General features: G+C 34.0%; 1 protein-coding gene across 1 annotated transcript in view; it reads right to left on the bottom strand.

The window, feature by feature from the left end:
• The window catches only part of LOC149780175 (uncharacterized), a 31,497-nt gene extending 19,184 nt beyond the window's left edge, over positions 1-12,313 (bottom strand). Inside the window, exon 1 of the mRNA XM_089936182.1 lies at positions 12,121-12,313. Within this exon, the coding sequence (XP_089792308.1) occupies positions 12,121-12,148 (28 nt within the window). The 5' untranslated portion in view covers positions 12,149-12,313. The remainder of the gene's footprint in view (positions 1-12,120) is intronic.
• Positions 12,314-14,302: the final 1,989 nt, after the last annotated feature.

Below are 14,302 nucleotides of genomic sequence, written 5' to 3'. Positions count from 1 at the left end.
AATTTACAGAAAATGCGTGATCTTAGAATTTAAGGCTAACATTAAACCACGCTGACATACCTAAAAATAATGGCCTTGATTTAGGCCTATGTAATTGTTATTGTATTAAACAAATGTAGAAACCATCATTCGAAAATTGTTCTTCAGGTCTCTAGAATTATTTTCATACAATGAATTCCATATACAAAACCATCAAATATGATTGGTTCTTGTTGAGCTTGAACGTTTATCAGTTGTATTCAAATAAGTCAACGTATCATATTTAACTGCTAATAATTTTTAATAGGTCTTTAGACTATTCTTAGTACAGATTAGCCTTTTTATTTTATCATTCGATTTAACTCATAAGAAATTAGAAACAGAAGCACATATTTGATTAAGTTTATTAATAATATTTTCTGATTTGTTTGTTAAAAAAATAATCTTGTAATTTATATTAGACCCAGAAAGATCCTTTATAACAATGCTTTTCAAAATGTTTGAAAACGTACTTAGTTAATTAGGGCAACATAAGCTTAATTTCTTCAATTGTGTCTCGCTTGATTAATTATGCCATTAGTTTTATCAGTTTCCTCACAAAACGTACCTGTGATTTGTTTCAACCCAAGAGGCCATAACCTTCCAGTGCTAATGGTTAGGGCAATGAACATAGCACATAACTTTATTACAGCAAAGTTAGTTTTCAATGATTTTCCAGTAGCAGATAAAATAATTGTGGTATAAACTAACTATTGGGATAAATTATTTTATATTATCAATTTGAATGCCTTTTTAATCTCAGGATTCATCCCAATCATATCTCACTGAGTCTTAGCATACGAAATGGGAAGCGTAGTGATAAGGAATAACCATAACTCCAACCATTCCTGAAATGAAACCATTTTAAGTGTTCACAGTGAGAAACTGATTAATATCCCTTTCAAAATATTTCAATCCATTCTATCAACCATTTGGAAAAACTAATAAATAATGAATTTTAAATAAATTTCCATGAAACCGAGAATAGCGCTTCCAAAGCGGACCGAAGGAAAGACCTTCTTACATATATTGCACTATGTCATAATTATTTACTTTATTCTGCCCTATATACTTCTTTGATCAGGGTAAATCCAGTTTGTTCTGCAGACAAACCGTTAACCTAATTACTTATCAAAGATATTGGCCTTCCATTTCTGCTCCAATAATCTAGTGTAATTTATTTCTCATAAGATTTTTAAAAAAAACATTTCTACATCCACGGACAATAATGCTACCAGGTTGCTTGAAGAGTCTATAAACATATTTAACCCGTTTTATTTTAAATACATTCTAAAATATGTGATTTTGTCATGTCCATATAACATTTATCTCTACTGGCTAATGATATGCAGTAAAACATCGATTATGCAACGTTTTTGAAAGTCTCTATTACTTTTACACTCATACCTGAGGAATGTCACCGCTTAATTAATGACTTGTGGACATATAATATGGCTTAATAGCTGTTCCTGGTAAATTAATTCTTAATATATTAAGACGCTGACTGATAATTGTGTTCCTTTAAAAATATGCTTCATTTTAACTATCGATACGACGAGTATTACCTTGGATATTAAACACGTCCGAAGATTCATGTGAGCTATAGTTTTTATTTTTTACAGAACACCAAAGATTACCTTCAATAAAAGCGAAAATGATCTATAAAATACAACAAGCGACGTGATTTCGTTTAAACGTTCCTGTTAACTGATTCAGCTGAAGGCGGCTGAATGCTAGTGGGTGTGAAGAGAGAAAATACTGTCGCGAAAGAAAGAAAATGAAATGTGTGTTTTTGGATTTTAACGCAGCTTTAGCAATTTTTTCAGTCATATCACTACAATGTCTGCAGTTGTGGGGGTTAGATCCACAAATGGGATAATTAAGTCGCAGCATTTCTGAACATGCCAGATATTCTCCTTTCCTTTGATGGATATGATTATTTTCCTCATGGATACTGTACAAAATAACATTCGTAGTTTTGCTCCTGAACAAAGAGAAATCATTAGAATGAGCTCTTACAGATTCGAATAAATTGTGTAGAACAATTAGACCCTTTACTGCATAGGATAATTATTTTGAAAGTGTTAAAATGCATAGACATTGGTCGACTACCCATGTGTTAATGAATGTGCATAGTACAATACTACAGGGGCCCACAGTGGCCGAGTGGTCTAAAGCGCTCTCCGTTACGGATCACTGCCACCTCACCTCTGTCTGCATGGGTTTGAGTCTCGGATTCAGCCAATGTGGGTATGTGGGAAAGCTTGCCAGTAGCTTCTCGTGGGTCGGTGGTTCTTTCAGGGGTTTTCCCGGGTTCTTCCTCCATCATTAATACTGGCCGCCATATATAGCCTATGATGTGCTGAAAAATAGCGTTAAACCCTACAACAACAACAACAACTGCAATACATCAAATAATTATTTCAGATTATTAAGATCTTCTAAAAGAAGTGTCACCTTAAGCTGGACGTGTAGTTGGTTCAATAATGAATAAAACAATTCTGTTCCACTCTGTACCAGTAGATACCCTGTGTCAAAAGTGTAAATATTTCGGCAAAAGAAGGACATTGCTGTTCTGGACTAATTGAAGACCTTACCATGCCATGGCGTTTGTTTTTAGTGTTCCAACCAAACAACGGGGAGGAAGGAAGTAAGCGACGCTGTTCAGGATTAATACCAATTTTTTTTTAAAAATGAACTGTCTCTACCTACTAACCATTTCATTGCATTTAGGAGGACGCGTTGTGTGTGTGTGTGTGTGTGTGTGTGTGTGTGTGTGTGTCTGTGTTAGTAACTCCTTTTTCCGATTGTATTTATCAGCATGTTCGTTTTGGACTACTTGTGAATAGCATATACAGCAAAGGCGTTATCACCGCCAAACTTTGTCTGTGAACGAAATACGTTTTTTTTCTTCCTAAAAGTGTTGAGAGTATTGATACACAAAAAGTTTTGTAACTCCCTGCAAAGAAGACATTCGTCGAAATTTATCCAAGTTGTATACGTACGAAGAATAGAATCTAGCCAATTGGTTACACAAACAATTTTACTACTTTAGGGATTTACGAGTCTGGATATGCATTGTATTAGACTCTTGGATTTTAGAAATATCTGACTATGCCAAAGACATTGATTGTTTTCTAAGCCAGTGCGAGAAGTGAACATGAAATTAAAGACAATTTTAGAAACGGTGGTAGAGGAAAAACCTGAAACAGAGGAAGAAATATTAGAACACGAAAACCAAAGAGTGTACAGTGATTTTTACAATAGACACATATATAGAGAATATTGTACACTGACTTGTTTATTTGCAACTTTGGTGATTTTCGTTTGAGTCCACTTACGTGCTGTGTCAGTTTTATCTAATGTTCCTTTGTGTTTAATTTCTTGAAATGTAAAAAATATTTTGCTGTTGTTGCACTTTTTGAGCAAACCTTAAACGTCTATCAAATATATAATAATGTCTTCTTTCGATGACATTAATCTCAAAATTCTTAGCCCCAAAGTCATAGTTGCATAGGTCTCATTATCTTTCCCTGTTCTCAAAATGATTGACGAAAAATTAGATCATCACAGTAGGCAGGACTTGTATCTACGCATTCTGTTTAGCATGTTGACTGCTCGACCCAGCGTTTTAGGCAAAAATTAATTTGTCAAACGTTTGATCGAACGTAAATCACATTCCTTTGATAGCCCACCCCAAAGACTCACATGATGCTACAAAGAGTGGCAATACGATTACACTGTACTCATGTTAATTCCAGAAAGTCAAAGAGAGTCAACTTTGTTTGTAGAAGGCATTCCACGCAAAACGGACGGGGTCATATCAGACTTTGAGAGAATACAAAGATAAATTAAACTTTTGTTTTCTCGAAAAGGACATTATGGACATTTTACAAAGTTGATTTCGCCAAAGTAAAACATATCGCACCACACAGAAAATACTCATAATGTGGCAATGCTTATAAGTCCAATAGATAAACCTCAAGTGCAAGTTTTAGACAAACAGTAAGGAACGCCTTGACTTAATTGTGTGTACGACGTTGCCATTCAAACACCGCATACATATTTACTCATCGATTGAAAATCAAACCCTCCCGATTATTTGAGATTTCGTACCAATTGCTTTCACCACTGGTGTCAAGAAGGATGTACTGTCATTTACACATCCCCATCGGCATCTATCTAAAGACAAAGCAATAAACACACCCCGAACCTCTTTTTTTTTATTTATAAAAAACAGTATTCATCAGTATCTCCATTCAACCTGATCCTCCTGCCAAATTGATGCACTAAAACATTCACAGGTCCGTGTAAATTTATAGGACGCCGGTCCCAAAGAAGTATTCCGATTGTTTCCTTTGAAGCACGTTCGTCAATTACTTGAAGGAATAATTCAAATACTCCAACAAAGCAAATGCGTCTTTGAAAGACATAAAGTAGCCTTGTCACAATTGGTAGATCCAAGAATCGAAACTCAATTTTGTTTTTTAAATCCAATGAAATTTGTTCTTTAGGTCGTTATAGCTTCGCCATCATAAACCTTCATCTCCATATATGTTTAGCCACTTATCGTTTGTCTCTTAAATGTCTTATATCACTGATATCATCCTTAATGATTTTATAGTATTAATTGAATAAAGTGTAGAATTTCGTTTCAGAAATTACTTGACGTTAGTAAAATATAAGTGTATCCTAGGATACTACATATTTTGATCACCATGACACATCGTAACAAAAATATACTGCCAACATCTTTATCCAGTTGAATCTTTTTCTTTTAATAGATCTTTTTCATGATGCTCAAGTAATATACAGTATATATTTCCCTTTGTTACGTCTAGGGGCTTAAAAGTACGTAATAAGGCAAGGAAAACCCACCAAGGATTCAATTTGTCCAAAAATGTTTAATCAATTTTACACTAACCCTGAAACTATCCAAAGTTTATAACACCATGCACGGTAGAATCACAATTCTAAATCGAAATGATTTTACTTCAGGTAATCCAAGGAAAGCAGATCACTGAATTCCTAAAAGGTTTCACCTAATGGAAAAGAAATAATTAGATATTCAAGTCTTTTAATAAATTCACATTATAAAGTACGACTGTTTAAATTAAAGATTTTTCCACTTTACTATATCCAACGACCGATTATTATAAATAAATCACTATTTCGTCTCAACGACTCTTACAGAATTGGCATAAATTGAAGAATATAATATGTGTCGCGTGTATTTGCATAATAAAGTGTCAACGAACTCAACAAATCAACAGTATCTGATTCATTAAACAATTCTGGAACTTATTTTGAAATAACTCAAACATTCATGTTAAGACCTTCTCAGGTTATTGAATCAATCAACAATCAGGGCGTGCGTGATAGCTATAAAGAGCAAATGCACTACTAGCGCTACGTGATGCTTATGTGACCTCCATTCAAATTAATGCACGGCGTATTTGACTTAAACCATTACTAACTTGACCTTAGCAATCGGCCTTGACTTATGATGTTGTTTTAATTATTTGTTCCTTTAATTTGGTGATAATACAAATTTGTTTGCCGTGTATGTGTAACTCATTAATTTTATAATATGCTGTTTTTCAAAATCGATCACATTCTAGAAACTCGTATTTAAACAAAATCAAGGTTTTGGTTCTTCTTATTGGTGCTATTTATGCACAGTCGTCTAAAGTGGCCAAGTGTGTCTTACACACATTATTTATTCGAGTTCCATACTTAAGTCCGATAGTCCTCAAAATGTTAAATGATTCGTTTAAATCTTTACATTTTACAAGTTACTCTTTTTTCTGTTCATTATGTTTATTCAACTTTGCAATGTCATCTTGCTAACCTGTATAGAGAAATCTTCTTCATAAAATATGCCTTATATACCTTCCTCTATAAGTCTTTTGAGTTTGTAAATTAACGTATCGTTTAAAATGACTTAAATGATTTAAACTATTTTCTCCCTAAAGTAGGAATATGCCCATTGGCAAATAATATAATGTAATTTTAATTTCCTAGTTTATTTATACTTTTACCTTTAGGCGATCCTAACATTGCTCTTTTCAAATAATCGAATAGTTTTATTAGTTTTCTTCCTTCCTTGTTTCAGGTTAGTCATGTATATTTCCTCAGTTAGCGATGGTAAAACTCAAACCTGTCTTTTGCTTTCATTTTGAGTGAATTACTTCAGCATTCAAGTCTTCATAGTTTTTATTTAACCTTGTCACCACAGATCCTTTCATTTTTTAAATTTGTTCTTTATGATTACGTGTAAAACGTGTAACGCTGTTGATGGCAATCTACATGATTAACCGATACATTTTGTACGGAAATATTTCTTTCGCGTTCTTGTCAAAAGTAAACAAAGTTATTTTTAAGTGAACCTTTCGGCTTATTTTGTTTTCTCTTTTGTTTAATTTGGTCCAAACATCAATTGATATTGGTGCATAAAACTGGACTTTCAAGACAGTAGTAAGCATGTCCACCAATTGGCGTTATCAACAATCAATCATGCCATACTTCCATAACATCAGCTTTTATTTTCAACAGTCTGAAACGTTTTTCAGCCTTGAATGCTATCCGATTTTTCTATTAAGGTGACTTGAAATCTAAAACAGTTATTTATGATATAGAATCATCATGACATGATTTAAATTTATGTTTTGGTCAAATCATCATTAATTGATGATGTAAATCCTAATTATCACAGAATTGTAAATGTAGTCGAAAGTAAATGTGTATATTTATCTACTTTAAAGACTTAATTAATTTCTTCCTGATATCACACACTCTTAACCACCCTGATATCAAAATTTACGACGCTGATTTCGATATTATTATATTTTTTGTGTTCTGTAAATTTGAATCTTTTCAGATGATACCTCTCTAGAAACTGTTAAATTTATAACAGTATGACCCTGTATTATTATTTATGTTGAGGAAAAGATTTTAAGTTATTTTGCGCACCAACTCAATGCAAAATCGAGCAATTATTATGTGTTGAATGGATTTTAAGTTATGTTGGCTTCATTTAAAAAGTCACAGGTGGTCCGGACATTTAAATTACTTTAGGAATCGGGAGTTTTGAATACAATTTATAGATGTATTTATTTATTTATTTTCGATATGGGTATAGCCGACAGAAACGCAGAGTTTAACTATTTATGTGGTTTGAATCTCAATTTCTACACTGTTTAATTTTCCAAAAAATACGTCGTACTCAAATAAACATCATTTTACATTTCTATCCATCCTATCGATAACGTTTTATAGCGTAGGATTAATTAATTAGCTTTGAAGAAATCTTCAGAATTAACACAAATAGGATCATTAGATTGTCAATGAGTTGACATTAGCCAATCGGATGTCATAAATTTGACTTCAGTGTTCGTTTGAAAGTGAATATTATTTATAATCTCAGAGCCATCTCATGAAGTTGCATTATTTACATTACATAATATCGTTTGTACCATCTCCATATGCTAATAGTTCCTTTTCTTTTTCATTTATTTTGCATATTAACGAAATCCAAGCACTTCCCCATACCAGTATATTTGCATAATTTTGTGCCGTTGATATTTCTTTGGCTACTGTTTTATTTAGTATTGTTTTTATTGTTATATTACATACTTTTACACCAAACTAACGCACGACATCCAAGCTAACCTAACAACTTGCTTACCTCCTACCGTAGAACAACTCTATAACTGTCTGCGTTCATTGCTTGACAAACATGCCTCAGCTACCAAGTGCAGAGTATTAATTCAAAAGTGTTCTCCATGGTATAGCAGTGTTAGGGACCAGCTTCGCACTGCTAAAAAGAGACCGCCGTAAAGCTGAGAGGCTCTGGCTTTCCACCAGACTCACTATTCATAAGCAAATATATGAAGTCGCTAAGAAGAATGTCACAAATATAGTCCATGCAGCGAAATCAGCCCACTACACTACTAAGATCATGGAAATTTCCAGCTGCAAAGAGCTCTTCGAGATTACTAAGAAGCTAATGTCAAGGAACAAATCAACACCACTTCCAACTATCTTCTCTCCAGTCGAACTTCCGCAGATGTTTGCAAATTTCTTCCGTGACAAATTACAAACCATTAGAGATAAGTTTGACACCACAATTTCAATTGACTCGTCGTCACCATACAGCTGGAATACAGCATTTGAGAGGCATCCATTAGCAGCATTTGAACCTGTCTCTATGGATTTCGTACGTTCAATCCTGATAAAGAGTGCTCCAAAAGTCATGTGAACATAATCTAATTCTAACATCACTGCTGCTTGAGTGCCTAGATCCAGTATTGCCTTCAGTAACTGATGTTATTAATACCTCTCTCTCATCCGGGGAATTCCCATCATTTTTCAAAACTGTCATTGGAAAGCCTTTGCTGAAGAAACCAACACTAGACCATAACGATTTAAAGAACTACCGCCCAGTTTCTAATCTCCCATTCATATAAAAAATCTTAGAAAAGGTTGTTCTATCCCAGCTTGTATCACGTCTAAATTCAAAGTCTTTTTAGCAATGTACAATCTACATTTTGCCCTTACCACAGTACTGAAACTACTCTTTTAAAAGTAGTTAATGACAATCTCTCTGCGTTTGATTGCGGACAGATTACTGCCCTCACCCTCCTTGATTCGTCTGCAGCATTTGACAAAATTGACCATGATATATTACTTCACTGTCTCCAGCATGTATTTGGCATTTATCATACTCCCTTACTGTGGTGCAAGTCCTACTTAGTCAACAGGACACAAATTGTATCTGCAAATGGAATACACTCCAGCCCAGTTGATCTATGTTGTGGTGTTCCACAGGGGTCTGTTCTTGGACCTGTTCTCTTCATTCTGTACACTCAGTCGCTCTCAAGAGTCATAGATCATCATCCAGTGTCTCACCAATTGTACGCTGATGACACCCAAATATACAAATCTAGCCACCCAACTGAAGTTGATGCTACCATCCAAGGGGTGTATAGAGAGGTGCATTTCTGATGTGAACTCATGGATGACGTGTAACGAGCTGCAGATGAATGATGATAAAACTGAGGCCATTCTGATCACAATGCAAAGACTTTCTCATTCAAATCCTTTACCTCAAACAATGCCTATCAGCAACGCCAGCATAAAATTCACACAGTCAGTGCGAAACCTAGGTGTTACTGTGGTCAGTACTCTCACATTGCACCAAAATGTCATGAACATATGCAAGGCTGTATATCTTGAGCTGAGACGCATCAGCTCAATTCGCAAATATCTTTCAGTTGATTCCACTAAAACACTTATGTGTTCATTTGCACTTTCAAGATTGGACTATTGTAACTCAATTCTGTCTGGCTCATCTCAATATCTTCTCCAGAAACTTCAAAAAGTTCAAAACACAGCTTCTCATATCATACTTCGAGTACCACGATCAGAGCACACCTCCCCGCTGCTCTGTACCCTACACTGGCTATCCATTCGATCCAGAATCAAACACAAAATTTGTTCTCTGTGCTACTTTTCATTGTCGGACTCTAGTCCAACATACCTATCCGACCTCACCCAGTTGTACACACCAGCAAGATACTTACGCTCCTCTTTTGACAATCGTTTACTCATTATTCCAAGTATGAAAACAAAGTCATATGGACAGCGTTCTTTTGCATACCAGGGCCCAGCAACGTGGAGTGAATTTCCCACTGAACTTAGACAGAAAGATACAGTGATCACATTCAAGAGGGTTCTCAAAACTCACTTATTTCGACTGCAAGAACAAACTGAAAGACCTAATAACGTTTCCTACCTTAAATATTCTCAGCATGGTGTTTGTTTTTGCAATAATATTATTATGTTTGTTTTATCTTATAGGTGTTGTCTAATGTTGTAAAGCGCTTAGAGCTTCTAAAGATTAAGCGCTAAACAATGTCCTCATTATTATCATTATTATTAAATCTTCCAAAAATATTTGAAGGATTTAATGCAAAAGGTTTGAATGTCATTTCCTTGCAGAGCAGTAACAAGAGATGATGTTTCAGTTGTTCATCCAATGAATGATAAGATTTATATGAAAATGCAATTATTTTTTTCCTTATATTCTTACGGTTCAATACATTTCTGCGTAGGTTGATGTAGATAACTCTTTATTTACAACAGTATAAATGTAAATGCTACAATAATGGGAAGATCTGGGTGCAAGTCTCTGTGCGCCACTTCCATTTTTACTACTGTTAATTTTATCTGATACGCTTCCTTGCTGCTGTAATTTGTATGGTTCAAATACGTATGCTGCATATGGGAAAGTAAACAATGTAGCTACAAACAAGTTGCATTTGTCGTTTTCGGTAAACATGAAATGTCATCATCTCTCTTCTTGTGAAGACGTGTGCATGCCAGATGTATAAATATTCAACTGTTATCAATTATTTTGGCCAGTCTTCAATGAACTAAAATACGAAACGTACCACTTAATTCTTCGGACCATGTAAATCTATGTCACATAAATCAATTTTGAATAGAGTAACGCTGTTGAATGCAAGGATTCAAAATGAGTATGTTGTTTAATATGTTGCTATATATACTTAACTCAAAATGCACTGTATTAAAACGATGCTTTATTCCAAGAAACATCAAATTTAAATGTCGAAATTGCGCCCCAATGTGTATTGTTTCCTCATATTAAAAGTGTCGATCTGCTGTATGTAATGCTTAGAAACTGTTGCATCAATATATGCATTCACACAATGTAGGATGGTCAGCGATGTACGTAGACTTGACCTCGATATTTCCTCTTCAGTGTCCGTTACTAATGTGGTGTCTTTTTAAACCTTCCTTCAGTATTCAGGACAAGACCAAATCTAAACTCTACACATTCATTTCACTGTCGGATTATTACGTACACTTAATATGCTGGTGTACAATGCGCACCAAATTTGTATTTTAACATTTTAAATTTGCCTGCAATCTTCATGAAACTTTAACTTTTATTTCATCTACTTTTGACTCAGTTTGTTCAAATATTGCACGATATATTCCGCTTTTGAATGAGTCTTTTTCATTATCATGTTTGGTTGCTAGGCGTCCGTAACATTTGTCCTTTCCCATAAAAGTCACCTTCCTTAAACGAACACCTCATCTAGCTTGCAGAGATTTTGAGTTCCCATTTCATATATCTCTATATCCCATGTTCCCCATAATTGCCACGTGCCATCGCAAACAAAGTTGTAATTTTCACTTCTAATTATTTATCTGCATTTATTTTACCTCCCCGTAACAGCCACGTCTGATACGTTTTCAATGTTTCCTTCCATTTGTCGGAAGACAGGTATATAACGTGTCTTTAACATCCAAGTAAATTGTTCATTACTTCCTTTTCATATACAGCGTATTTCCTTAACAACCACTTCTGTTTATCAGCTGTGTTATTTTCCATTCACTTATATATATTTATCTTATCTATATTTGCAACTACATCTTAAGCTAAAACTGTTTGTAATGTTCTCTTCCTTTTGTATATATCTCTCTCTATTTTATATATATATATATATATATATATATATATATATATATATATATATATATATATATATATATATATATATATATATATATCGCATCTCGTTTAGTAATCCCATTTATCTCTTGCAATGTTGTAATTTCCCTTCCATTTATCAAAATATGTAATATTTCCCTTCCAAATACCTCGTTATAGCTAGCTAGGTTGTAAGTCTGTTTTCAGTTGTCAATCTAGTTTGTCTAGTCTTCATACCAACATGCCAATTACATCTTTTGGCTAGCACAGCTTTTATTTCCATTCCCTTTATCCATAAGGCTTGCAATAATCGACTCGTATAGCTAACATGCGAGTAGTTCTCCGTTCCCTTTCTTTATTATTATGTCACATATGACCTTAACAACCACTTTGTTCACAAACAAATCTAATTCCCCCGACGGATGTCATGTAACCTGTGGATGCAAATTATTAGCAAATGCAACCAGTTACATAAATCTGCATATTGCAGTGATATTTGTACTGGAAAGCAGGACTGCGATGATATAAAAGACACGTTCACAGGCGCTAACACATCAATAGGTAACAAAGGATATATTTACCTTGTTTGCACTTTTCTGCACTTGCCATTGTGTAGGTGACCGTCCCTTCGAAGACAACTGTAGAAGCAAGATGACAAGTCAAGATTTCTTCAAGAAGCGTATTGCAAAACCTATTCTTAAAGTATGAAATTGCTCATAAAAATCACAAAGCTGACAGAACCATCAAATGTTTTTAGTCTGTTATTTAGTTCAATTGCTGTGTCACTGTTGTGTTGCTAGGTACACATTAAATAGTGTCGTCGAGTACAAACTGATATCGATATGTATCCAATGCAGGTTGATTCATGTTTATCTTTTGACATAAACAATGTACATCCTTCTTGTGAATCCCCACAATATTAGGTCCAATATGTCAAGCAAGTTAATTGAACAAGGAGGCAAATAATTAAGACAACGACTCCGGAATTTTAAGAAACGTGTCCGAGTAAAAAGAGATACAAAAACAGTATAGGAAGTATTGAGAATGCGAACTCACTTGTCGTTCTTCGAGATCTATATAGTTCAAATATCTACAAAAAGACAAGTTAGTGAATGGAAAATGTGTGTTAGTACCAAAGAGAAACTTTAAATATCATGTAAACCTCAATTAGCGCACAAGACATTACAAAAGTGTGCGTTCAGAAAACTACTTGTTAAATATATGGTACATAGTAATGATACTTTATTTATTGTACCTGTAACACGATCATATGACACTTGCCATTAAATGCAAAAGCAGTTTCTTGCACGTATAGAAAGCATGTCTGCTATTTTTGCAGACGATTACATGATTATTGGACTTATATACGTATGCTTTTAAGACACCAATAACTGTCATATGAGCTATATATATATATATATATATATATATATATATATATATATATATATAGAGAGAGAGAGAGAGAGAGAGAGAGAGAGAGAGAGAGATAGGCAAACAATTATGTAAATTGTGAAGCGTGAAGCGTTGTGTCTGATACCATTCTAACCTTGAGAGGGGCAACTTACGGTATCAGAGAAGTGTGTTCTTTAATTATATGTGAATACAAGTTTTGTCGTAAAATTCTGTCACTTTATATGGTAGTACATAATGGATTTCATTTCGTGCAATAGGAGGACAAAATCTCTTGGTGACAATAGATAAGAACGATAAAGCATAAAATGACACCAACAACAGTAACATTAAACAAAGCTAAATCCCTAAAGGAAAGAACTCGCACGAGATGTCAGATATGATACCCATCTGTAAGTTATTGATTTTGTAACGTTTCTTTATGCTTAAAATATATCATACAAGCAGACATCCACGATATAAGAAAACAAATTCAACTTTCTTTAGAAACCAGAGACTGTCATTTATGTAATATTGATATTATCGCGTCTGTATATACATCTAATGTATCTTGTCGTCATTCAGTTTCAAACAGTATTCAGGTGAATCGAAAAACAAAGCAGGAGCAATGATCGATAGCGTACTAAACCGTAATTAAGGAAATTAAATGAAAAGGTTCAAATTAAAAAGTAGCGATACCACAATCAATTAAGAATGTTATAGGTAAGACATGCTTTCAAAACTCTATTCACAGTCCTTTAATCCATATATAATTATCATATGGGCAATGTAACCATTTAAAATGAATATACCATATATAGTCCCTTTTTTTTCAAATTGTAACTGTGACATAATACAAATAGAATCCACAATATTCCTACGCCCAGTTCATCCATGCGACTTAATCGTGTGAAATCTGTTCCAAAAGCTCAATACGGTAAGACATCTGTAATTCATCAATAATAGGTCATTTCGTTTATAAGTGAATAACATATTCATCTCACCAAGCTTTAGGAAAATGAACGGTATTTACGATAATATAAAATAGCTTACGTTAAAAACAGACCAAGTCTAGTATTACAGTACTATATATACGGCATTCTTTGAACGTGATATTGAAAGTAGAAATTGAGTTCCTTGTTTCCTCTAATACAGTAGTTTTACTTTGTATACGCCTCTCGTTGGTTTTGATTGTATAAACTCTGCAGTTCCTACCTGTAGTCTTATTTACACAGTCTATGGATATTTTTTCAGGTAAATTAAAACAAATATTGTCTACTGTTATATATTTATATCCATCTGTTACATAAATTATAACTCCATTTCTAGAGGTATTTGTTCTTTCGGGGATGAGTTATAAGTAGATCTAAG

The sequence above is a fragment of the Sinohyriopsis cumingii genome, chromosome 16, assembly GCF_028554795.1.
Source record: "Sinohyriopsis cumingii isolate HCF-2022 chromosome 16, ASM2855479v2, whole genome shotgun sequence".
NCBI classification, from domain to species: domain Eukaryota; kingdom Metazoa; phylum Mollusca; class Bivalvia; order Unionida; family Unionidae; genus Sinohyriopsis; species Sinohyriopsis cumingii.
The sequence above is the reverse complement of the archived record's forward strand: the minus strand, read 5'-3'. Positions and strand labels throughout refer to the sequence as shown.